This window comes from Diadema antillarum, unplaced genomic scaffold (assembly GCF_040938485.1).
Source record: "Diadema antillarum isolate AM-2024a unplaced genomic scaffold, OU_Dant_1.0 scf00000167, whole genome shotgun sequence".
Lineage (NCBI taxonomy): Eukaryota > Metazoa > Echinodermata > Echinoidea > Diadematoida > Diadematidae > Diadema > Diadema antillarum.
This window is the reverse complement of record NW_027271056.1, coordinates 815800-843761: the sequence shown is the minus strand read 5'-3', so window position 1 is coordinate 843761 and position 27962 is coordinate 815800. Positions and strand designations below refer to the sequence as shown.

Genomic DNA, 27962 nt, shown 5'->3' with positions numbered 1-27962 from the left:
CTCCACCGTTGGTACGGGACTATCCTTAGCCCACTTTCTGTTTACACTCGTTTTTGCCAAAGTGGGCTAGCCCCACCGATAGTACGGTACTATCTGGCCCTGCACAATAGCAGGGGTTAGCACCGCAATTGCGGTGCCAAGCACTTGCTAGCACCGCAATTGCGGTGCCAAGCAAGTGAGTGTAACAGAACGAAAAAATAATCCTGGGCTAAGCGACGGAGACGAAGTCCGACCCTCACTGATTAATCAGAAACGAGGTAATCAAGTGCTGCTGGTGCGTGCGTGTACATGTACAGTACACAGCGTAATTATGAATATTCATGGGGTTTGGAAAGTCCGGGGCTGAACTGTACGAGTGTAAAAAGGTCAGTTTTCTCCTTAGCCCGGACAAGAGATAGTACGGGACTAATTGGCGAGTGTAAAAGGCTGAAAAAATTGGTACGGGACTAACGATAGTCCTGGGTCAGAGAAGTCCGGGGTTAAGAAACACAAGTGTAAAAAGCCCTTATATGAACATGTACATGTACATCCATACCTTTTAGAAACCCATCAGAGAAATTAAACAAATAAAACAAAAGATTAACAATTATTTGCCCGATTTGGCAGCAGGAGTGCAGTGACTGCTCAGAAAGTCTGATATTTTTTTTTTCCATACTGAGGATGTGGGAATACATCAAAGTGCTTACAACCAATGTTTGGGTTTCAGCCTCTACAGGGCCCTGAATTGTTGGCATTATCATATATGGCAATATGGCGCAAAATCTCCCTCAATGAAGAGAAGCAGACCATAAACATGCCTGATGAAGCCCAGTCCCTGGCCTGTCATGTCTTTGCAGATACAAGTGAATTGGAAAGCCCTCTCTCTACAAACACAACATTCATCATGAATGAAACCTCCACATGCTCTATCAATCTTTCGAGGTTCGTAAACCGGCATGCCTATGAGACAAAGAGAATTCAAACACGGGGACGAATACCGACAAGATTTGCAACATGCTTAGCACACAGAGCTCTCTGTGAACATCTGACCCCTACACTCCTTCTCATCTCCACCACGGATCCTCAGGCATCATTCATGTGGCGGCACTGCCCTAGTCTCAAGGAGCAGGAAAAATGTGCGGAATACGCATTGTGTGTATCAAAAACAGTATGGTGTGTGTCTGTTGCTTTGTCTGTGTGTGGATGTGTCTTTGACTGTGGCTATTAAAGACAGCTACGGTTTTTGTCTTCAACCCAATGCGCATTAATATTGCGTTTCATTGAAAGCATGCTGAAATGTCATAATATATACTCACTTAATAAACAATGATGCAGGTGTCTGACAGTAATGATGGACATTTCTGGGTTTTTCAAATGGGTAAGTGCTACAATAGCATGAAGATTCACATCAATTTGACTTGCATTTGTACAATACTAGGCCCTCTAAGCATGCTGATTGCCTAATGTTACATGCCAAGAGTGCTGCATATTGGTTATGGCAGTCAAAATATGTACGATGCACAATTTAATTATGATTTTCAGGAAAACTCTATACACACGTTCTAACTGATCTAGAGAATATAATGTCATATTTCTGCATGTCTGCGTTAGAAAAAGAGTGCAGGAAGTATCAGAAAAAAAGAAAGAATACTGTAAAAGTTAAAACATGATAAATTCGCGGCATGAAATTTTCGCGAATTGGAGCCGACAGCCCTTTTCATGGCATGAAATTTTCGCGAATTGCCACTGGCGTTCAATGCATGTAGTGTAGACCAAAACTTTTGCGTGCATTTTAATTTCGTGAATTTTGGCGCTCGCGAAATTCGCGAAATTAGAATGCACCCGAAAATTCCTCGTTTTACAGTACACATTGTATTCTACTGGATAACAAATAACCTGACATTGCTCCCTACAGTAAGTGTACATCTGTAGTTTGAGCTGCGTGCATGTCGTCTCACCAGGCTGCTGATGAATGCTCCCCCTCCCCCCCCCCCCCCCCCATAAAAATGCATTAATAATGCTGCAGATTACACCATGTAGAAGATCAATAGCAGATGGCATGGGTTACACCCATCTTTGCTTTCACGCAACTGCCATTTAGAGACTATTTGTTTCCAGAAACCTCATATACTTCATACTTGCATAAACATACTGTGCACACACAAACACACAAACACACATGTACCAGCATTTAAAGTTTCTCTTGTATGTAGTGTGGAAGAAAGAAGACAGAATACCAAATGGCATCTTTGGAAATTAGGATGCCTTACAAAATTTATCTTTTGCATAACAAAAATCTTACAGCAGAGTCTTGTCTGCAATCATGATTTTGCTGGATACATGGTGTACAGATGATTCTTGTGTTTTTGTTCCATTCATACATACAGCTTACTCCAATCACTAGCTTTGTCTACCACATACAGTTCAAACAAACTTTCAGACCATAATGTTGATATTTTGTACACTGAGAAGCATTTGAGCTCTTTACTCACAACACCAAACATGGCATACCACAACTGGTCTACATTTATTTGTGAGAGATTCAAGCAATTTTTCAATTCATTATTTGCCCCTCTTCCCTCTTCCTCTTCCCCCTCCCCCTCCCCCCAATTTTGCTGCAAAGTCTACACAAAGGAATGAATTCTGCTACAAATGTAGGACTGAAATTGTGCTAATAGGTCAATTCTTCTGATGGGGAAACAGAGAAATATAATGGCACTTGCATTTTGTCTGACTCAGCACTATGTGTAGTATACCATATAAACTGCATCTTCAGATACAATGTAAACATATCAGTAAACGTTCACACACTTCAATCTGTAAATTAATTTCTTTCAGTACGGTACTCAAAAAGCTAAAAAAAAGTACATTTAGGTCTAGATACATCTAAATCCTATGCACTGCTTATCCCTGTGGTGTACCTTTGTGAAGACAGAGTATTCAAACATTCCTCTTCTAATTCATCCATCTTCTTTGTGAGAGACATACAAATACACAAAGGAATGTAGTATATACACAAAAGGAATAGTATCCGCCTTTGGTGTTTTCAGCAAGCTAAAATTTACAAGACAAGAATGTTCAACAGCTTTGATAATTTGAAGGTCTAATTCTCTGACCTCACTAACACTCTTCTGAATATCTATGACATGGTGAAATTTTACACAGTGGGACATTCCAACACTGGACTGAAAAATAATCAGATAGTTACAGCACGGGAGTATTTCTGTTTGATGTATCGACACTGTACAGGTAAATTGTGTACGTTAGTAACAATTGTGTTAGTGATAATATTAATGGTCATTAATGGATTATCAGCAATCTGTAAATGTTTTCTGGATTATAATGACACAGACCTCACTGATATACAATGTACTCCCCATTTCTTAGAATCAGTTAAAAATACCATGAATTATATTGTTTTGCTTTCCCTCAGCCCTTTTTTTCTTCTCGTCCTCCTTCCAAAATCAATTACAGTCTGGTCTCTCCCGCAATAATCATGTTTCATATAATGACTGTAAATCAACTAATGTTCACTGACCTTTACAAAGGTGTTATGAAAAACAATTCACCATCTTAATCAATAAGACTTATAGCTGAGACTCTCACTACTGGCTTCTAGCAGACAGTGTCACACCAGGTAGAAGAGAGACCAGAAAAAATTAATGTTAATTTGTTTCACCTGCCTTTTTTTTATTGCCTCTCAGGTGCTCAGAATGATGCATACCAGATAATTAGTCACCCCGTGAGTGATGACTTTTGACTTTATTGTGACATTCTCTAAACTTCCATGATTGATGAAATGAAGGGGGGCCATGCTATCCACAGTTCACTTCGAAATGTCACCAGTTCTAGTCTGTTCAAGTTTTATGCGTGGATCAAAATCACATTTCGGTTTTCGCATTAATCATGTACAAAGGGCACACATCACAACATTCGTGAAAATGGAAAAAAGGCTCTAGGTAGCTGTAAGTTGCAATGTCCACACAGACAGACAGACAGACACACACACACACACACACACTCACACACATACTCACGGTAGGGTTTTATTACTTGATTCAGTGGTTGAGCCCGGCAAAGGTCTTTGTTTTTTTTGTTTTTTCTATACTTCTTTTCATGCGAATGTCATTTTTACTCTAGCAGTGGGTGGAAATGTGCTCATAAAACCTTTCCTAGGGGGGCAGATCTCAGCAGTAAGGGAACTACATTGTAGGTATCGTGTAATCGACAAAGGCTTTTGAAATTTAAGAATTATGATTATTTACGATTAAGTCCCATCAATAACCTCATGTCATCACTGGCACACTAGTAGATACATGCAGAGCTGTAAATGTCATCGTAAATCTGTGGAGGATTTCCAAGAATACCTGGAAAGTTTGGAACCATAATAAACGTGTCTTTGCGCACCAGTATTTCCTGTAATATTTACAGTTTGTACACCATGGGTGCCCCTATGATACCACCCGCTTGAACAAAACCATTCAAAAAGAATCATTAACATACTATGTCTAAAACATGTCAACAAAAACATCTATGACTCATAATGAAACCAACAGCGCCATAATATTCTCATTTAATGCTGAATGTAATGTACACACAAAATTGGAAAAACTTAATCCAGGAACTACAACAAATTAAATGTACAGGCCATGTACTTTGAATGTACGGATGATTTTGAAATTTACATGAGTATGTGTTCAATCTTTGCACACATAACACATGCAATTACATCGCCATCATTCCATGAATACACAAGTAGTGTCCACATAAATATTTGTGACATCTGCTTCCAAATTCCAATTATATCAATTTCATGAATATCATTGAGAAATTTGAGGAAACAGTTGCAGGCTCATTTGATTGTAGTCTTTTCATTCTCATACTTTATTTCCAGGCCAAAGATAATCTTTAAAATCCACACTGTCTCTGCTATTATGCTTTAAATATACCGCTCTTGCCATGTAGAAATACTTATTTCCTCAATATTCCACAGGATTTATGGGAGAGGTTTACTTCAATAGTTGGTGGTTTGATTCACAAGGCAGTTACATGCGAGGCATTTGGTGGAGGTAAAACATACTTTAAAGACAATAGACAGAGCTGTGAGTGTAATTATGTTAAATGAAAAGGTAGCTAGTGGGATGAGAATGCGTTCCATTTCATGATCAATTCTTACTATACTTTGGCTTAGGACACTGAAGGTGAGAGATAGCGAGGGGAAGGGGAGAAAACCCACTGAGTGATGACACTTACCAAGAAATCATCTGGTTGAATGCCGAAGAGCTGCCTGAAGTACCTAAATGCAATTGGAGCGTATGTCTTGAATCGGAATTCTGGGTAGGAGTGGGCCGGTGTGATGTTGCTCCCTTCACTATTCACAGAGGGCGAGAAAGCGAACAAAAGAGAATAGCATAAAATTCACAACATGTGCTGGAAATTTTAAAAAGGTACATGTATATAGCGCTGTTTTTTTAAATGATGCGAATTAATGACTGTATGATTTTTAATGTTTCCATCTAACGCTCGCTCACTATAAACTGCATTTATAGTTGAATGTATATTACCTGAAGTTGTGTTGCCTTTAATATTGATTGTAAAGATATTGCATATCTGGCAAAGGCACTATGACCTACCCCAAGTCTTTTCAATATAAAATGTCATCAATTTGCATCATTTCTGGCATTGTTTATACTCAAATAAAAAACAAATTCATACAAATCTAATGCCTATCAACCAATTAAGCCAATCATTAGTCTGAAACACCCTGTGTACATGTAGCTACAACATGTAGCTCATACTCCAAAATTTATGGTTCAAATTTCTTGGCCAAACACAAATGATTTGGAAATAAAAACACCAACATGCCATTAAAGACAGCCATTCGCCATCCCTAATGGTACGTAAACTCCCAACGACCGAAGTTTGTGCATGCAATTGCGCAATGCCAGACTCGGTGCTATATCCATAAACGTGTGGGACAATGCTACCACTGAGAAAAGTGTGTGTGTGTGCGTGTGTGTGTACGCATCATACACAAACATTGTCACCGCGAGCTGCGGTGATTGGAGGAGAGAAGCCAGAAGACGCGTGTGTGTGTGTGTGTGTGTGTGTGTGTGTGTGCGTGTATGTGTACGCATCATACACAAATATTGTCACCGCGAGCTCCGGTGATTGGAGGAGAGAGGCCAGAAGACGCGTGGCTCTTTTGGCCTCTCTTCATGCGCATGTGCACTGAGAGTGTGCGTCCATTCGGAAGCTCTCGCGGCTCGCTGGGACAGCCATTTTGGGTTAGGAGATTAGCACAGGGAGCTCTCTTGTAGCCTAGCGTTTTGTTCGCTGACCCACTGAGCCAGCGCTATTCTCGTTCGGGGATCACTACATTTGATACAGAATGGGGGAGGCAGCGTGTTGCGTCCGTCTCCGTGCCGCACAAACCACTCGCCACGATTGAGTGCCTTTAACATGCATCAAGACATCAACGGTACATCAGCTAGAAACAGCAGTATCAGTATTGCAAGATAAAGTCTGTACTGCTGCAACAGTGATACCATATTACACTCATCACCATTTCACAAACAGCATGCAAGTTATTGAGCATACGTGTACCTGCAAGGATGCCTGTAGTCCTACATTCCTTACAAAAACATCAAAGTTTAATGAAGCCTGAATACAGGTCTGCCTGATAAATACTAGACCAATACAGTGTTCACAGTACAGAGTAATTCAAACAACCACTTGCATTCACAGCTACAATAAGTGATATACCTACACCTATCAGAGTAATTTCCCACGGCTAAACAACAATTGCAGCCTATCCAGGCATAAAATTCTATCACAAACTGTCCAAAGCCAATGTTCATTCTGCAAATGGCATGCAAAAACTATGCACTCGGCATTCAGTACAGGTCGCAAATTTTTCGCGATTCGGGACTTCTTGACAATTTCGCGAGTGGTAAAATTTGCAATTGTGGAGTACAGTACTGAATAGAGAAGTGTATGCATGCACGTCACATTCATGTTCGGCTCAGAATTAATATTTTCGTGCATTTTTAAATTTGCAAATAGCATCCTATTGGTAAAATTCGCAAAAATAAGAACCTCACTAAATATTTGGCGTATACAGTACATTTGGTATGTGCATGCTTCAAATATGAAACATTTCTTTTTCAATGATATGGTAATAACATGATTATTTTGTAGATATACATGTAATTACATTCATTGTACAGATTTAATGATTCCACTGATAATGTGAACTTACTCCAAGAAATGGACTCTAGATGCAAAAGACTGCCCAGGATTAAAGCTGAAGCTTGTTCTCTGATGAAATCATCCAGATCAAAACTTGAGCTCTTCATTCATTCTATTAATGTCTCTCTCTATATACTGTTTCTTTATACACACATATGTTGTACAGATGCTGATAATTAGACACACATGTACACATACAAACACTGTATGTATGGTACATGAATGTGAGTGTTGTCATTACTACAAGAGCTTTTAAATAGAAATTTACACTTTCATTAAATGCATATAATTATCTTATAGCTTGTACAGCACTGTACAGCAATAAACTCTAAAAGATTCATAGCTAAAAGTTGTACACTACAACACTGCTTGTTAACACTTGATGAACCCAACAGGACATCTTGACCCTTCACGGTGTTAGCAACAAAGCGGTCAGCAACTGGGCATGACTGAAATACTATATTTGGACCACAGGAGTCAGTTCTGGACCATTGATCAGCACGATTACCGGTCGTGGTATAAACAAGCCATTCCAGATAATGGAATCAATGGAAGTGTAACCCTCATTATTCAAACTCTGTCCAGCCAATTTCTCTACAGGCAAAGTGCAATAGTACACGTATCCACATTTCTGTCATGAAATCAGTATAACTGATATTTATTTAATCTGTACTTCATTCTTCAACTATTTTCCAGTTATGCACACAAAAACACTAGTGGTATCAAATGTTTGACACTGTACTTGAATCTGCAACATCAGGGGGAAACTCATTCACATGTACATGGACTTGTAATTTGTGATCGGTCTCGTTGGGGGTACATTGTAGCTTTCTTTTTAAAATAAAAGCTCAATGCTGCATTCACATGTCATATAATTAGGACAAGGATGGTTTTGTAGTAGCTCCATGGGACAAGCTTGTCAAGTTTTTATTTCTCTTTTCGACAAAATGTTAAAAGTCTTGCCCGTCATTCTCTTCTTGATGTGAATTATTTCCTTTTTTTGTTGTTTCTTGGATCAAATATTAAGGGGGAAAGCATAATGTATATAAAATAGAAACATAAATATTTCACATACGTTGTATTAACATAAATCAATATATCTGAATCAAATTCTAATGATGAAATGAAGAGTTTGTTTGCAAAAACCGATAAGTCCATATTTGCCAAATGGTGATATTTGCGATTAAAGGTCAAGAAAAATAAAGAGAATAATAAGAAAATTTTTGCTTCTTTTGACCATAACTTAAAAAATGTACCTTTATATGTAGTGACCAATATATCATTTACAAGGTATTATTTTGTACTTTATGACAAAGACCGTCCTTCAAAATCTTCAAAAATGGACTTATCGGTTTTTGCGAACAAACTCTTCAAATATAGATTAATAAAAAATAATAAATCACATTCAGCTGATAGGCTTACATGTATGCACAGACAGTACATATACAAAGTAAATCAAACACACACACAAGGGCTAGAAGACTTTCTCATGTACATGTATTGCACAAGAACACCATACAATGTACCTGCAAATCTCATTCGAAATCTATGCCATATTTACACTGGCCTACATTGTACATATGGTACATGGCACTCTGTCATGGACCCACAGATCCGTGTGCAAAGCCAGACACACCCCTGTTTTGCGCCAGATAAGCTGGCCCAATACACTGCAATGAGTGAGTCACAGACTGGCATGCTTATTTTGTTTTGGTCAATTCACATTTTTGTGCAATGCAACTGGGATTACAGTTGGAGCTTTATAGTGATTAGCAAACAGTCTTTATCAAAATTATGCATAGCTGTGTCTGGATTTTATTCAAACTGGCAATCGTGGCATCTAATATCTGTATGCACAGTCTGCATTTCAGTATTTAAATTTTTACTGCACTTACTTTATTCATAGGAGGTTCACAAGCAAGAACTGTGTAAATTCCTATTTTCTCCATAAAAAAGCAAGAACTGTGTAAATTCCTATTTTCTCCATAAAAAATCAATAAAAAAGAATGTATCTGATTCTGGAGGTCGTTTGCTCATTTAGAGTAGGTGAGTTACCCAATCACAATCAATTTTCATATTTACTTGCCCATATATACAAAATTTGTATCCACGTAACTTTGCAATAGCAGACACTCCCATCCCATCCTTTCTTCTTCCAGTGAAGAGTAACACCCTATTATGTACAATGTATATTGTGAATTTACAAGCACATGTATACTTGACATGTCCTGAGGTACTGTTTGTGTATTTGATGAAGTCCATATTTTACCCTTCCTTTATCACTTGACATTATAGCTTACTGAAATGAAATGTTAGTAATGCCCTTTACAATGTATTTCTTTGATCTTAAACAGAAAACACAAACATACAGGTGTGCTTATGCTTATGTAAGACTTAACCCATAAAAATACAGTAATTTAGTGAATGCAATTTCCCACATGTATATTCAAACCCCTTTGACAGAGAAACTAAAGCAATGCATTATTCTATGAAAATATAATATCATACTAAATACTAAGATCTGACCAAAATTGCTTCAAATAACACATTAACATTAATGAAAATAGTAGTTCCATGCAAACATGAGAGAAGTAGGCATTATATATTGTATACTGTAAAACGAGGAATGTTTGCGAATTTCACGAGCGTCAAGATTCGCGAAATTTCTTGTTTATGCTACATGTATTGAACGCAAGTGGCAATTAGCGAAAATTTCATGCCACGAAAAAGGCCGTCGCCTCCAATTCGCGAAAATTTCGTGCCACGAATATATCATGATGTACAGTAGTCTACAATAGGAGTGTCCAATCTAATCAAAGCAAGGAAAATGTACACTGTACCACATACAATTTATACAGTACTACAATGTCCCTCTCATTGCTTGCTGTCATTAAACAAGCATCTAACTTTTTTTCCATTCTTTTTTACCTAACACTACACCTCAAGGTACATGTATGCGGAGATAAAATGATACGAGTCTTCGCATATTAATGAAAATGTGTTGAATTTGATCAGTCATACATCTGCAGATGATACGTTGCTGTACATGTGTACATTAGATTCAGTGCAAGGGGAAAGTGAATATTATATTATATATATCAACATGATATGAATAACAATATCTGGGTTTTTTTTACAGCATCAAAAGCGAACCTGATACATGCAGCTGTTACCAACTTTTATCTTTGGTGTTACTCAAACCAGGTTCATTGCTGTTTACCCCATGGGTTGCCATGGCAACTGCAGGTAAAAAGGAACCAAAACTATTTGGAGGAGGAAGCACGTGCTATGACATTAAAAGGATTTTTTTTTTTTAAAGGAAGACAATGTTGTCCCAAGTAAAACATACACAAGTATGAGTATTAGATATAGGAAATCACAACTCTTAAATATAAAAGTCAGTTATATTAGAAATTTCACTGTCAAACTATAGTGTTGGTAAAATGAATAATCTTGACATAAAACAACTTTGGCATCATTTGATAAATTTCTTCCCAACCAATTTTACAAACACGACCTGTAATATCAATATCCAGCGTTCACCAAACACACCTTCATGCTGAAACAGATTATGATTTCAAATTCTGCAGCATTCAGAAGCAATTTACATCTCAACTTGCCCAACCTTTGAATGTGCTTTATACTGCAAGAAAGAAAGTGTCAGCAGTCTAGAACAAGTGGTAAACCACATGATCTACATTAAATCATCTGACCAACGACAAGAACTCTGATACTCTACAAATTAAAACTTTCTAATGAATTGTGTGATTCCTTATTTTTAAAATCATGACAAGTCAGGTCCAGCTTCTATCTCACTCAGAAATGAGGGTGTACATACACTCGTAAATCCCATTAATTATAACACATGTAGGGGGTTACATATTGCTATTAAACCACTTGCTTCAAAATCATCCAGATTTATGTTAAACTCTGGTTTACTCATCATACTCTGTACATTGTACTGGCGTATGTCCTATTGCACTACTGTAGTTTGCATTGCAGTGCCATTGTATATTGTATACTGGCCTTTTGGCGAGACAAAATAAAAATAACAAAACTGGGCAAGGTTCACTGAATATCACACAAATATCTTAGTGATTACATGTAACGTATGGCTAGATCAATTCACAGTGTTATTTCCCACTGCTATTTGCAATGCTGTAAATTTTAACTACTGCTGCAAAGGCATCACACAAAATATAGTACAAATCTTGCATTGTACTACAGTCACTTCCTTGGCTGGAATGCAAGAGGGAAATCTAAATTGCATACCGGGTACATCAACAGTAACACATTCCAAAGTTGTATGAGAGATGAATTAGATGAACTGCTCAGTAAGAATTTACTCCTTGTGTAAAGATGTCATTTTGAACAGTAAATCGTGTGCACACTGTCAGTGATTTGTTCTTTGATTCTAAAGATAAATGGAAACATGTACATATATATCTCTACAGCTGCAGTATAGTAGAGTTTTTCTTCTTCAACTCTCATATCAAAGTGAAACATACATGTACATGTAGTATACTCATGGTATCATTCTATGTACATATTTCTCTGAGTGAATACTTAATATTCACACTGTATTTGTATGACATATGCCTTACCAAAAACAAAAACAAATTTAATAACTGCAGTCTTTCTGCCAAAGAGTTACTGTACAACTGTTTTTGTTTCTTCATTCTTCTTTCTTTCTTTTTTAAGTAAAAGCCTGATATCTTGTTGTATATCCACTGACTGGATTCATATGCATGTAAATTGTAATACACAGAAATACAACACTCTTTTGTGTATTTATCATGGTTTGATGCCGCAGACAAAATTATGAGTACAGCTTTGTATTATTGGCAAATACTTACATGTACAATTTATCATACACAATGTCTGATACAAGCACAAATACATGCACACAATCAGACATACTGGTACCAGTTTTCATCCACACTGATCACACTGTACTCTGCAGTACTCTTTCATTGACCCTGTACAGTTTTCCTTGATAGTCTCTTCCTTATTCCAGGCGATGCAAAGGCCTGCGTGAAGCTAATACACCCAATTAACACTTTCCATGAGCTTAGGTCTATGTCACACTTGTTCATCATTCTGCATGTTTGATGGTACCAATCACAGAGTCATTTCACCACATTACAATTTGTACAATGTGTATGCTTGATCAATGCATCTCCAGCATACAAATTGCGTTTAAAAGAAAATCTACGCCAAACAAAACTTTGTTCCGTTGCACGTCGGCAATTCTACAAGAACCAACTGACTAGGCTTCGTTTCGGGCCGGCTCTTCAACCATGGAGTCACATGACCACATCCCATGTAACCCTTTCCAGTGTCATGATCACAAGACATGGCGTGACCCATCAGGTGTTACTAATTCTGCAGCAACAGGGTCGTATCCCATGGAACTCGGCTCACAGGCAAGCTCTGAAAATGACCGGCTTGCTGGGGCACGACAAAACCTACTCACCCGCCGGTAGATGGGCAAGTGGAATCTTGGCAGTAATGAAAAATATGGGGCCCTTGTGCAAATGCTCATACAAACAAATGGGAGAATTTCTTCTCTTTTTTTTTTTTTTTTGTATTACCCTGCGTGCCTCAATCATGCCATCCATTTTTTTATAAAGACTGAATTCATGCAGTGACTTGGGTTCACAGACAAATATTCTGTTTTTACCACCTCCCCTAGCTCAGCTGACGTGTATTTTCTAATTTACAATAGTTCATGTTCCTAATGCTTAAAAAAAGAAAAAAGAACTTTACTGAGTGGTCTTCACAAAGACAGGTTCATGGTAGCTAAAAACTAATATTCTACACAGGAAATGCCAAACTGTTAAAACTAGTGTTCATGCAAAATTACATTACAAGATTTTTCATGCTATTCTCTTTTACGGAGATGTTAACCTCTTTACACACACACACACCCAAAAGTTTCAAGAAAAGACTTTCAGACATTTTTGCAAAAAGACAAGTCACTTCAAGTATTTCAGAAGTGATGACCATTTGAACTTCAGTATATCAAGTACAATGACCTCCTGAAGAGCATAATTTGAATGGTATTCCAAAGTGCTAAGCTGATGAAAATTACACTTTTTTTAGTTTTCCTCATATGAAATATTTCTTAGTTCTAAATTTAGATAAAATAAAAAAGAACTGTACCATTGTAAACATCTTTCAATCTGGTGGTGCATTGATACCCCTTGACAAAATTCTTAAGAAAACAAAAAGTGAGTGTGTTGTACTTTTTCTGCAAAGAAAAAACAAGTTATTAAAAAGAGATATTACAGTAAAGGAGAAGAACAGTAATTTTGAATGACTTGCTGATCTGTTGATTTAGTTTTCTGTATTCAGGGAACAGGCATTACCCTGGGGTTAATAATTCTCTCTGGAGAGCTACAACTGTGATACGTGAAAGCCACACTACCTAGACTTGCAAAAGGGAATTTCATAACAAACAAAACAGCTTTTGCTCTGGTGCTTGGGGGGGAGCTTTTGCTCTGGTGCTTGAGGGGAGGGGGGGGCATATAAAATCATTTGAACTTTCTCCAAAACAATCAATCACACCCTGATACCCATTTCACCCTGACTTTCTCCATTTGTTACCTGATGAACTCACAGGTGAGCCAGCATGAAAAAATCTGATTACTGTCACAAATTAATTTCTATACCTACATTTCACTACCAAATTCAAGCACAAAGTACGGGGTAACACACATGCTGCACTGCACTAATACAATCACAACCATCGCTTTCGTTTTTGCATGCTCATCACAAGTACAGCATAAATGGTGAATCACAGTGTTGGGACATAGAGACTTTCAAGATTTCACTAAAAATTTGGTCATACATACATTTACACCAGTATACATTTAGTCTACGACTTGTATAAAGAGAAGTATCGTAACATATCTGGTCTGTTACAGATGCTAATTCTTACCTTGGGAAAAAGACACTTTCCACGACAGTAAAGTCCTGCAGGAGGACATCGCGCTCCCTTTGGTCCTTCTTGGCCGACAGTCCCCCGACAGAGTGACCAATGCCAAGCTGGATGGCGGCCATAAGGGTGGACGATGAGGTCTGGCGAAAGAGAACACCATTGTCACTTGGCGATTTAATCAACAAGGTCACTGTTGTATGAACAGCACTTGGACTCTCATCTAACAGTACAGCATGAACTTTCATGTTCTGCTTTCTTTTTTCCCCTAAGCAAATAGTCTGGCTGCTTCAAAGTGTAACAAAGTCAATCAACCATCAAAAATGTAGTGTAGGATACCCTCAACATGGGTGATAGTAGGGCTTGCATGCATCTATTTCCAATTTGTTTCAAGAGAATGTATGCAAACAAAGCAAGAGCATGGTACCAGTGCAAATCTGTGCAATCACAGTATGCCTGTAACCTTGTTTGAATATTGCACTGTGTACATCATGCATTATTATCTTCAAGGCACAAAATAAAAAAAGAGCACTGATGCCATCTCTGTTTTCCCCCTGACGTTCCGAGGCTGATGGTACAGATTAAATCACTTTTCTATGGATATGGAAAGTGTCTGATGTCCCGGCAGTGCTCTGCATCACAGATGACCTCTACGCAGGCAACCCCTCTGCTGGATTGAGACCATCGAGATGCCCAGACTGATAGAGGAGTTTTTTCTTGCATTTGTATCATGTCATCCTACACTGATACATATGACTGATAATGAAGCGAAGTGGAAAATGTGGCTGTATATTTTCTTGTACAAAGTAATTGAATTGTTTTTTGTTTTTTAAATGCTGGCCAAAGAATGTCCCTCCCTGATCAAAAATAAATCTCAGAGTAAAGGCAAAACCTTTTCAGGCTAAAATACAGGTCACAAAAATGGGGTGGATAACTTAAGTAGGAGTGTCATGACACCAAATACCCATACACTTTCCCATTTTGATACTGACTACATGGTAGATGCTTTCCGATAGTGTTTAGCTTGCAATCATTTCAAGTACTATGTCTGATACCAATTCAGAGACACCAACCCAAAGCACCTTCTGATCTGGAGATTCTCCTGCCCGAAACCCCTAGCAAACGGGAGACTCCAGCTTGATGTGTGCGAAGCGCAAAGTTCCTATGGTTCTAGATGTTCTCTGGTGCTATCTAAGGCTTATTTTTTCAACATACGATGGCAATAAGTAAGAAATCCTTTCCACCGAGAGACACAGAACCAGGGTGGGAGAAATCGACTCTCAAGCGGGAGAACGGGAGATTTGCAAATATGGGCTTTCGGCGGGAGATCTCCCGTCGAAAACGGGAGAGTTGGAGTCTCAGCCAATTTACAATGGTGTATTTGTTATACACTTTTACAGTGCCACAGACATTTGAAATTGTTCTCTATTAAAGCACTGCATTTATTCTGTGTGTTAATGGTATCCTTTAGCAAAACACTGAAATTGTGTGTATTCTAATTTTTAAAAAATCCTTTCAGAAAACCAGTTACGTTGACATTTGTTATGATACTTCCATGCCCACTGTCAGCTGAAGATCAACACGAGGAGAGAAATGCGACCTTTTGAGGATATGCCGAGACTGATGACAGTGAATATCAATATGCAACTCTTGTCTTCGATACTACATTTTTAAGGTCAAAGTGCATTATTTGCATTTTCCCTTCTCTTTTTAAGTCATACTGTAGGCTCTGTCTGATAGCCAAGACATACCTTTTTATATGTTGTCTCGCCATATGTATCCACTCTCCGATGTCCAATCTTTTTCTGTCTTGCTACAGTCCCACCTCTCGTCAGCTCATACTCCTGTCCAGTCATACTTTGCTGTAATCAATAAGGTGACAAACATGTAACGTGTCCAAATAGATGAGGAAATAGGGAGTAATTTCAGAGGGTTTATCTATTCACCATTGTGCCACACACAATGGAGAGAGAAGCCAACAACATTCTGGCAAACCATTTTGAGTCATCATGCAGAACATATTTTAATGATACTCAAAAAATGTTTAAAAAAATGAAAAAGAAGACAAACAGATAAATGACGATGTTATCAAAACAACTACACTGTAAGAGATGTTATACAAGTGATGGGATATGTGAAAGTGTCCCTAACATGCAGAGTAGCATAATAACTTGTCATCATAGTAAAGATTCTGGAAGTTTAAATGGCACAGTCAATATCAATATCACATTCGATAACTCAATGTTTTCATCTCACAACATGATTTTAATACTGTCTTCTACTTCAAGTCTTGTCACTTCAACAGCCTACATTGTTGTAAATATACAGTGTATCTTGTTTTATGCTTTTTTTAAAGGCAAAAAAGTCAACATTGGAATTCTAATCTCACTGTTCACTTTGTTCATCAATATAATTTATATGTGACCCAGAGGCATATTAGTAGAACATCATTGTATTTGTTCAAACAAGGCATTCTAAGCTGCCAGGAGAGTTACATAAATTGGAAAAACTAGATGCAGTCCTGACAAAGCTCCACCCCTAAAGCCCACTCTCCCCACCCCTTTAGGGTTACCAATGTGCAGCCAGCCTGACCTCACGCTTCAAGAGGCCAGAATGCTGCAAAAATGCACTGCATTCAGACACGCTGGTCGGTACTCCTATGATGCACAGCAGTGATGAACACATACACATGCATTACAATGTACACACATAATACCACATACCACGTTTCATGACTCAGAACATTTGCAGTTGCATTGATTGGTGTGTACAAGGAGGTACTTGCCCAGTACCTCCTTGGTGTGTACCGGTACATGGCTGACTGGGCATTAGCTGTCACTTAATAGCAAAAGATTCAAACGAAGGATTTTTCACATAATTTGGGCTGGGAATAATAGTGATTCTTGCCTGGCTTTAATACCGTCTCAGGGCTCATCCCCTTTTAAGTAAGCATGTTTTGGAATTCACACCACTTTTAAGCAAAACTGCACATTTAGATGATATTTTGACAAGAATATAACATGCAATGTCAGGAGCTCCTGAGTTATATCATGTGAAAGAAAAGAAAAAAAAACTCATGTTCATTCTATTTGTGGGGTTATTTTCTTTAGTAGGTAACTTGTCATATTTCTTCATCAAACTGAGCCATTTCAGATCATCAATATGAGGTTTGTGGCATTTTTTTTTCTCATGTATTTATTTTCCAAATCAAATAGAATCCTTACTCGCTAGAGTTAATCACACAAGTGCTTTAAACCCACATGCTCAAAACAATAACACAACTATAACCAAGTTATTCCCAAAGACCTAATTCTTTAAATGAGAAAGAATAGAAGCACTGAGTCTATCAGGGCCACAAAATCAAAGGCTATGTCATCCACATTATATTTCTTTACACTTAGGGCGGACGTCCACTTGGGCGCGGACAAGCCCCGGAAGGGTTGCGGAAGCAAATTTTGTTATTTCGGCATCCTGTCCGCGACAGACGCGGAATAACTTTGTGAATCGGCTTGTCTGAGGACATTCCTAGGACTGTCCGCGGACTGTCCGCGGACTGTCCGCGGACTGACTGCGGACATTCCTAGGAATCACTCCGGAAGAGCGCGAAATACCTCGGAATATGCTAATCGTAGCCGGGCAGCGCGGAAACATCTAGGATTACACTAGGAATGAACGCGGACAATCAGGATGCCTTCCGGACAACACAAGTTAGGCATGCGGACAAACTGCGAACAATACCAGGAAAATGGAAAGGTATAAATTTGGCGCTGACTTTGACTTTGACTTTTCCTCATTTGACTGCTAGCCGTCATTGATGCTCCTTGTTGTGCTTCCTCAGTAGCGGCTGATATTTTGTTAATATGATTGGTCAATATTATTTGATAAATGTGACCACCAAAAGTCAAAGAATAGGATTGTCTGCATGTCGACTGACGACTCATTTTTTTTTATTATTTGTCTCATCTGGGAGAACAATTTTTTCTCTGCCTACAGTCACATGGATGATATTCGCAAACTTTTTGTACCATATATATTATAAATATATTTTATAGTATACATAAAAATGTAAATGTATATACATATATATATATATATATATATATATATATATATATATATATATTATTATAATCATGTTGATAAGGTAGTCCACGTGTGGGCAAGATAAAAAGATAAGTAACAAAACTGCAACAAAGTTCATGCTGTATTCACCAACGATTTATTTCTTCACAAGAAATAAACCGTTGGTGAATACAGCATGAACTTTGTTGCAGTTTTGTTACTTATCGAATATATATATATACATATATATATATATATATATATATATATATATATATATATGATTATATATATGTATATATATTCTTTATTCCTTTTTTTTTAGACCTGTGCTTTATCCATCGTGAAGTATATAAATTTTTGTCTGATACTTCTGTAGAGCATGCCAAAATGATCCTAATCATTAAATTTGTTTTTCTTTTTCTGATTTTTACCCTTGTGCATCTCTAACCCTCTCTTATTTTGATCACTTTTTAACATTTTCAAGTCCGAGAATTTTTTTTTTTCATGCTTAGAGCTTACTAGCCTATTGTCAATGAAGTGTAAAAGTGGTGAAATATTTTTAACCTACTTTAATTTACTTGTTTGGTTTTTTTTTGGGGGGGGGTTCAGCTGGGCTGTCAAATTGGACAATCGAGTTTATTTGTAATTAAAACAAAAAGAGAAGAAAATATAAGGTAATAACAACTACGAAAATCATTCAGGTAAAGAATATTTCTGAAACGATTTGTGATGCTTAATGTGTACTTAAATATATACACTCAGCAAAAACCAAAACAAAAGAAAGACAGAAATTTAACACTTTTTCGAGTTCATGATTAATTGCTTTTTCTCTCATTTCACTTGAATTTTGAATTCTTCATTTTCCTCCATCATCTTTAGCTTTCATTGTTATTTTGGGCTTCAAAGATATTACATTGTAATGAGACCACAGGTATATCTTTGCAATTGAATTCATGCTTTTTAGTGTGATGAATTTGTCTTTTGTTCTAATATGTTGTATCATTAGAAAGCATTTACGTATGAATAACAACTTGTTCATGTTTATATAATACATTAACATTTAGCCAAAAATGTTATGCTTTTTTTTTCTGAGTGTACTTCCACCTACTTTTGTGATTTTTCAGCTGGGCTGTCACATAGGACAACCTAGTTTGTTTGCAAATAAAGTACGAAAACAACATAAAGGAAAATGTACTATAGTAAGTAATAGGAACCAGGAAAGTCACTCAGATGAAAAATAATTTCTGAAAAGATCAAATCAAAACAAACTTACTAGGAAGTTAGGGTTCTGATTTCACTTCTTTCTGGTTGCTTTTGGCACAGTCTCTACTATCTTCTTCTTTGCCTTCTGGGACCGGAAATTCCTTAGATTTACCTGTTCTTCATCACTAGACGAAAGGTGTGCCTTTGATGGGGATATTTGCATGGGGGCCTCGCCTCCCTTCTTACTCATTTTGCGTTTCATTAGCATAACGCTCGCGGAAAGTGTCGACATTTTCGTGTCTGGATCACAAAATTTCCGCGTCGGTTCCGGACACTTGCATATATAGATCCGCATCGGCTCCGCGCTGTCCTAAAACATTCCTGGTGTCTTCCGCTTTCATTCGGGAAGCTTCCCCACACCGCGGGATTCTTTCCGGAGCGTATGCGGAAGGAGCGGAAGGGTTCCGGACAAGCGGGACATCCTCAGGACATCGTCAGGACAAGTCGCCGAAGGTGTCAGGAAGTTCATTTCCGCGTCCAAATTTTGGTCTCGATCAAAATTTGGACGCGGAAATTTTTCTCTCTCCCGAAGGTGCGGAAACGCCCGGACATGATTAGGACAGTGAGCGGAAACGTTCAGGAACGTGCGGACAGGTTCCCGAAGGAGTGCGGAATACCAAATTTGCATTCCGGGGCTTGTCCGCGTCTTGTCCGCGCCCTAGTGGACGCCTGGTCTTACGGGGATACATAATTTAAAAGAAAATTTACCACATGTGTGCACACAGTGCATGTATGCACACATATGTAAATGCTCATGATATATACAATTTAAGACTGTTAAGAATAAGGTTTATACTTACATCCAGAGGTCTTGTTCTTGACGGTAATTTGATTGATGCATTTTTTGCTGTGAAATACAGAAACATTTCAAATATTTCATATTATGAATGTGTACGATGTGTTTTACATATTCAAAGCATTGTTTCCAGTCTCAAACTCTGAGCTACTGTGTATACAAGGTCCCACATATTTCTCCAATATTGTGCAAAAAATAAGCTATGAAAATACTGCACGAGTATCATGGGTACCATTTATGATCATACATTGCATTATCAATATGAACATTTTTAAAAACTCTGAGGGGCAGGCACCATCCTAAACATTTCCCAAAGACGAAGGACAATGATGTTAGAATAAACAATTACAGAAACAGTTCCCTAGTACAATTTGTACATGTATGAGATACTGTATTTGTTCACAGTGTACATGTACTGTACAGCTGATGATGCAGATGCTTTTTAAACATAACTTTCAAAACTTGTGCGCTCATGCATAATGTACAATAGTTGTACATCATCATCAATATGACCAAAATTTTATAGTTCATTCAGCAGAGTGCAACAATTTGCACAGAATTGAACCACCACAATGCTATTAAACTGAATGAACCATTGATAATCTACACTGTACAAATGTAGGCTAAAATTTTAATTGTTAAGGGGTACCCTTGTACAACATGTGTACAAGTGTATATCCCATGAAGCACATTCTCCACACCTGTAGTAGGTGCAGTTCCTTTGCATACAAATCCAACCAGACCAGTATATTTACACCATATTTTGTATCTCATACCTACATGTACAGTGTACATTGCACCAATGGTAACGAGCAAAATCAGGATCGTAGAAATACGGTACAATGTAAAATTATCAGGTACACATTGTAAGTAATACAAACAATGTTGTCTTCTTTTTCATTCTGGAGGAAACGTGAACTATTGAGAAGCATATTGATCAACACAAGTCCTGTTACAATTGTACATGTACATGTTGTATGTAAATGAAAATGCAGCATACAGTGTCACAATTTACAACCTGTCACTACAACAAATATTGACTCATTAATTGCAACAAGTTTGGCAAAAAGGAGTGAGAGTTCAAGATAAGTACATGGCTGATCCCACACGGCCTTGGCACTTTGGCAGAGAACATTTCATTGATGTTGAGAGACTTAGGACAAGGAGTATTGAGATTTATCGGATTGCCCTTGTGTTATGGGTGTGTAGTGCTGTTTGACCTTTTCTACCTTGCATGTAAACCCTGTAAAGCACCGTGCATGCACAGAGAGTCAAACACGAGACCAAAAACCTGTCACATCTGCGGTGACCAGCTTAGCTCCACCTGAGCTCTTACTCAGGAACCACAGACTTCAGAAAAACAAGATGAAATTTTGTGGCAACAAATCTGGCATCCCTGGACACACTCCACACTAGTCATCCACGGCTAATACAGCGACCTCTCAGTGAGAGCTGCTGCATGCATGAATACTGAGATGTGTACATTCATCACAGCAACTGTGTGACAGCTAAAATATGTGTCTGCGCTACCTTTTCATTTGATGCTTTCCTTTGATATTACCTTCCCTCTGTCACTCATAATAAGACATACCGTATCAAACATTCTTCCCGAAGTTAGAGAGACATAAATTGATAAAATGACAAAGAAAATGACCATGACATACTGTAGGTTTTCTTCTTACCAGTACAGATTAAAAAATAACCAAAAAAAGAGGTTCAAACATGAAAATAAAAAGGACAAGTTCTGATGTTACATGTTCTACAAGGTACATGTAGTCTACATGTTGACTTTGAGATTCTTAAAACGTAACTTACGTGTACATTATGTAAGTGTACACTACAGCCTTGTATGTCTGTGATACAATACAACAGGTTAATTTGCACACACCCAATACAAACTTTATCGGACTCTATGACACCAGCATGATGAAATACACTGTACATGTAGTATACAATTGGAATAAAGAGAAATAATTCAAATTCATGAATCCTTCGATATCAATGCCTTGTGGCAATATATTCATATCCTATCATTGTTTTTGTTTTCATTTTTGTTTTAAGTACAAAAACAGTTCAAGTGCATTCTGTGGTTGTTGCTACACTGAGTGACATACAGTTTTGTCACTACGTCTAGACAAATTTAAGGCAATGTTCTGTGATTTGATTATTATTGGGGATTTCTTTTGAGAAGCATGCAATTGTACATCATTTGAATGCACAGACAGTTGTACATGTGCGTTACCATTGTGCCATGAATTGTTTGTCATCGCCTGCCCATACATCTGTGTATACATCACATTGGAGATCATCCAAAATGAAAGAGCTGTTATTCATTTGGACCTACTAATATGGTACAATTACAAATGTATTCACAATACTAAAGACGACTGCCAAGAGGCAGAGGCAAAAAATAAGAAAGAAAAATACTGAGCAATCAAAACTTCTGAAATTCATGCGGCATTTCCGTTGCCTCACAAGGAAACATATCATTAGTTTGCAATCCTTGTAAAAAAAGAAAACAGAAAATGTGGTGCCAAAATGTGTTCTAAATTTTGCGATGAAATGCATTCCATATTTTCATATGAGCATGAACAACCAAACCAAAGATATTTTGCACAGCTGCTGTTGTAAATTTAGTACCATTATATATTGAAGGGAGTTTTTAGGTACAATTTCCTTTTGCCAAAGGATTTTGGCAAAAGCTCATTAAAGCTAGGTGAAACTTTATTTCAATTGCTGTAAATCACAGAATCTCTTTGTTCATATTTTGTCTGTATTCTCTAGTTCATTTGTTTCTTCTCAATTAAACAAACTGCCATCTACCAAGCCATAAGTAATCAAGGATTACTTTGAGAAATTCACATGCACTTCGTACATTACATTTGTACAATTGCATTTCACAAAAGGGGTCAATAATGTATTTAACAATGCAAATACATGTACACACACAGAACGTCTGGGTTTTTTTTTTTACTGCTAAATACAAATAACACTGCTTAGACTTAAATAGATACTGTATACAATTTGTAGGCCATAAATTTAGAGAGTCTAATTTTTCGCAAATCGGGACTTCCCAACAATTTCTCGAGTGGTTAAATTTGAGATAGTGGAGTACTGAACTGAACACAGAAATGTATACACGTGTGTACGTCACATTAATATAGGGATCAGAGTCAATATGTTTGTGTCTTTACTTTCGCGAACAGCATCCGACTTGCAAAATTCCCAAAAAATAAAAACCTGGGCATAATACAGTAGGCTAATGTACATAATATACAAATGCATGAAAATCAATGGACATCCTTTCACTTGGACTTATCCTGTCAATTGTTGCTATATTGTACATACAAAATGTACACTTTTGTACCCTGTATACTGTACACACTGTACTGTAAAACACAAAATATTTGCAGCATGAAATTTCCACAAATTGGAGTCAATGACCTTTATCGCGGAATGAAATTAACGCGAATCACCACTGATATCCAATGCAATAGTGTAGACAAAAACTTTCGCATGCACTTTAATTTCACGAATCTTGGCTCTCGCGAAATTCACACACAAAAAAATGCACACAAACATTTCTGGTTTTAGAGTACATGTATGTCGGACACATTTCAGTAGGAATATGGTTGTTACATTGTAGGAACAAATTTTCAGGGTACAATGGAAAACTACCAACCCAGTCCATTGATGAATAATGTCTGTCTATTACATTGTACATGTAGTTGCACTACACATATAATTATGCCTACATTGTACAATGTATAGAAGCTTGCTCTTACTGTACACAGCCCTGCTGTACCTGTATATTACATCACTGAGAAATTTGTTTTCAAAATTACTGTATAGTTGTAGCTACCACACAACAACATGACAATGATTTGATGAGTTTTATTAAATACAAAATTATACATGTACCACAGCGAGTTCTTCCTTGTTGACCGCTGCTGGAGCAGAAACATTTCATTGAGCTGGGATGAATACAATGTAGTGCATGCTCTATCATGCAACATACTGGATTATAGAATGACAAATACATGTACAAATTGTACCAGTACTAAATTACATTTCCTGAGTGCCATTTTATTTCATCAAGGCTGCAGGCCCAGGTGACATAGAATTGCATGAGGGATAACTTACTAATAGTAGGGAGTCTACTTGTAAACTGTATGTGCCAACTGTATATGAATTAGCTAGCCACGCATCTACAATTGTACACGCAATGCAATGTACATTTTTCGTATGCACCATGAATACGATGAAAATAACCTATTTTTCCTTACATTCTAGACCAACTATATTTTCCAGTTCATTCTTACATGTATACCTTTTCTCCTTGCTTTTTTTCTTTTCTTTTCTTTTTTTTTGGGTCTCATGACAAACAGATGCAGGTTTTCTCTCGAAGATCTTATTTCTAAACCAAAAGCCTCGGGTTTGGTGCATTCCTATTCCATGACCCAGATCGACATCAGCAGCCAGCCAGCCGCACCAGGGCAGCAGTCAGCAGCAGCTGGATGACAGCGCTACCTTGTGTACCCTGTACCCTATACAATACTTGTAGCTAGTAGTATACACTTGTATGTACACAATACAAGCGCTATTCAGAGAATATGCACTCTTCGGTGGTGGTGGTGGCTCACTAACTTCAGCAGAGAGTATCAGGCTATTGCGTGCATGCTGATGACGCTATTAGCGATCAACGAGAGAGTCTTGGTAATAATAGATTCTTTATACACTGTTTTTTTAATGCATCCAGCAATATTCATGGCTATAAATTCATTTTTGACTGCTCTAATTGAAATGTAATGATGGCAATGAGAAGCTTAAACATGTAATACATTGTAAGATTCTAGAATACTGTTACGTCATAGGCCTACAGTGTACATATGTAGGTCTAAATCTTTCATAACCACAGACTGTCTGTAGTACAGCGAGGTGCCCGCACCTCGTCAGGGGCCTTATCATCACCCTGCGTAAAATTGCTACCGGACTACAAGCAGATTGAACAAAAATGTACGCCCAGGACTGTGTTCAGTACGCTTGAAACTTTGCAGGGTTACCACAACCAAGCAAACTGAGGTGAAAACCGAAGTTTTTCTTGAAAATCTACCGTATACATGTTATGTCCATCATCAAGGTTATCCGCTCACATCTTTTACGTAGCTTTGTTTATGGGAGCTTGGGGTGCTGAGGTGCGGGCCCCTTCTCTAGCGCACAAATATTCCGCATCATTCCCGTCGATAGCTGCAAATTTCCGGGTTCAATGACTGAACTAGTCGTTCCATTGGAATTTTCAGCATTTTTCCTGTATGCGAGTGGGATTTCATAGAATTTCAGTGACGCAATATGATTTGAAAATGCATAAACGTGTCATTAACTATGAGTATGATGAGGTGCAGGTCACTAACCTGCTAACTATAAAATGTATCGTGGCGCTTTAACTAGGCAGGGTCATAAATGCCTTCTGCCCCTGAAATCCAGTTAATCAGATTTATCTCTCTTGTCGTCAGTTAAAGGACAAGTTCACCTTCATAAACATAAGGATTGAGAAAATGCAACAATATTAGTAGAACACATCAGTGAAAGTTTGAGGAAAATTGGACAATCGATGCAAAAGTTATGAATTTTTTTAATTTTTGTGTTGGAACCGCTGGATGAGGAGACTACTACAGCTTGTGAGTCATATGCGTACAACAGTATAAAGAAAATGTAAAAGAAAATTCAACATATTTTCACTTTTTTCGCATAATAAAAGAGCACTTGACTTGCCTCTTTCTAAAGGCAGGGGGAATAATATTACCCATAACATTTGTCGGTAAGGAGTCAGGGGAATGTGTACTTTTTTCAAAAGATGGAATTTTGTGAAATTCTCTTTATATTTTCCTTATATTGTTGTACGCATGTGACATCTATTCATACACTGCAGTAGTCTTCTCATCCAGCGGGTACTGCACAAAAACTTCAAAAATTCATAACTTTTGAACGGATTGTCTGATTTTCCTCAAACTTTCAATGATATGTTCTACTAATATTGCTTCATTCTCTCAATCCTTATGTTTATGAAGGTGAACTTGTCCTTTAATATGAGTGTACCATGTAACCTGTTCAATTGTATGTATTGTAACAACCCTGATTGCTTTGCTGGACACTTCAGGCTATGCTATGAGTATGAGCCGCCTATGTGTATCGCCCGACCGCATCAAAACGGTGAACGCCCGGTCCGATCCATGTCAGCGCACAGCACAGACAGGCACAGCTTTACCCACAGCTACAGATGGGGTAGGACGTCTACTCTGTATTGCTAGCTACCGGGCCCGCGCCCGGGTACACAGCATTGACAGCAACACTACCATACCTTCGTACGGTATGTAACACTACTGACTTGTATTCAGGAGACATACTCGATGTCTTACAAGGTCTCTTTGAAGTCAAAAGTAGCAACAAATACAACCATTTTACACACACTGATATATATAGAAGTGATTACTTACTACTGGATTCTGAACTGTGCCGTTCCCGCTCACGTTGTTTAGCATTTTCGGTGGTTGTATCCGCCATTATGAAATTCCCGATATGGAAATAACGTCACGGAGTTCCACGGCCTCGCGTTCGTACGTTCCACACGTTCACACTCACAAGCATAAAATATACACACACCTGCCGCCCCGCTGTCTTTGACCGCAAACAGAAATGTACCGCAGTGAATATTCTTCGTTAATATTATCCCGAGCGTACGAGAATACAGATTACATGTTCATATGAACAATAACCCTCCACATACTACATTCTCCCGTTGCAAAAATCCCATGTTTCCAATAACAAATGTTAGAAAGTTGGATTATCTGCCTCCGCACATGTTTACACATTGGAGATAGTCACAGCATAGCACAACATTACAGTGCAACCAATGCAATGGTACACACTCACAAGGCGCTAGGCCCATACGAACCATACGATACGATAGGCTAGCTATACACGTATTTAGTACACGAGCACTATGTAGCTGGCAGTCTGGCTCGTGTGTATTACTACTGGCATTAGCGCCCTCTACATGGAGTTGCGAGTATACTAGTAGCTAATTTCCTCTAATTCCTATTGTTTACTGAGTATTTTAATGTTGGTATAAAAATGCAAAATGTTGCATCAAACTTGGGTAGGCCCTATAAGCTTTCCGACTTCTTTGTTATCAGTATTGGGGTGCGTTAAGGGGAGATTTTATCTCACCCTCTTTGTGAGGGTTTAGATACGTTGTATGTGTGAGTAATGGCATATATCTGGGTCTGAAGTAAAAAAAAAAAAAAAAAAACATTAGTAATTGTAGATATCATGTGAACAGCAGGGTCACACGAATCTAACACGCACACACACACAAACACATAACAGACACACAAACATCTATTGCGTAGGAGTAGTTCTTTTGATGACATCAAAATTACAAGTAACCTGCACTTCTTCTTTTTTTAAAAACATGTTTTGATGATTCTCTTGTTCTTGTACATATTATGTTTACAGAGTTTTAAATTTCAACATTCAAATGTTTGCATCAATTACTTCATATCATTACACAGCATATAACTTTGTGTACATTGGAAACCTTAGGTCTTCTGTAAATTTTGTATTATTACAATGAATTGCTCAATACTATGTCACTTTTGGTTACTGGTA

At 37.8% G+C, this 27962-nt stretch overlaps 1 protein-coding gene across 3 annotated transcripts in view; it reads right to left on the bottom strand.

The window, feature by feature from the left end:
- The window catches only part of LOC139722567 (phosphatidylinositol 4-phosphate 5-kinase type-1 alpha-like), a 59224-nt gene extending 32051 nt beyond the window's left edge, over positions 1–27173 (bottom strand). For all 3 annotated transcript variants that reach the window (XM_071633856.1, XM_071633858.1, XM_071633857.1), the window contains exons 1-5: positions 26789–27173; positions 20299–20345; positions 15922–16032; positions 14174–14313; positions 5233–5350 (exon numbers count right to left, since the gene is read on the bottom strand). In XM_071633856.1, coding sequence (XP_071489957.1) covers positions 5233–5350; positions 14174–14313; positions 15922–16032; positions 20299–20345; positions 26789–26855 — 483 coding nt within the window. In that variant the 5' untranslated portion in view covers positions 26856–27173. The remainder of the gene's footprint in view (positions 1–5232; positions 5351–14173; positions 14314–15921; positions 16033–20298; positions 20346–26788) is intronic.
- Positions 27174–27962: the final 789 nt, after the last annotated feature.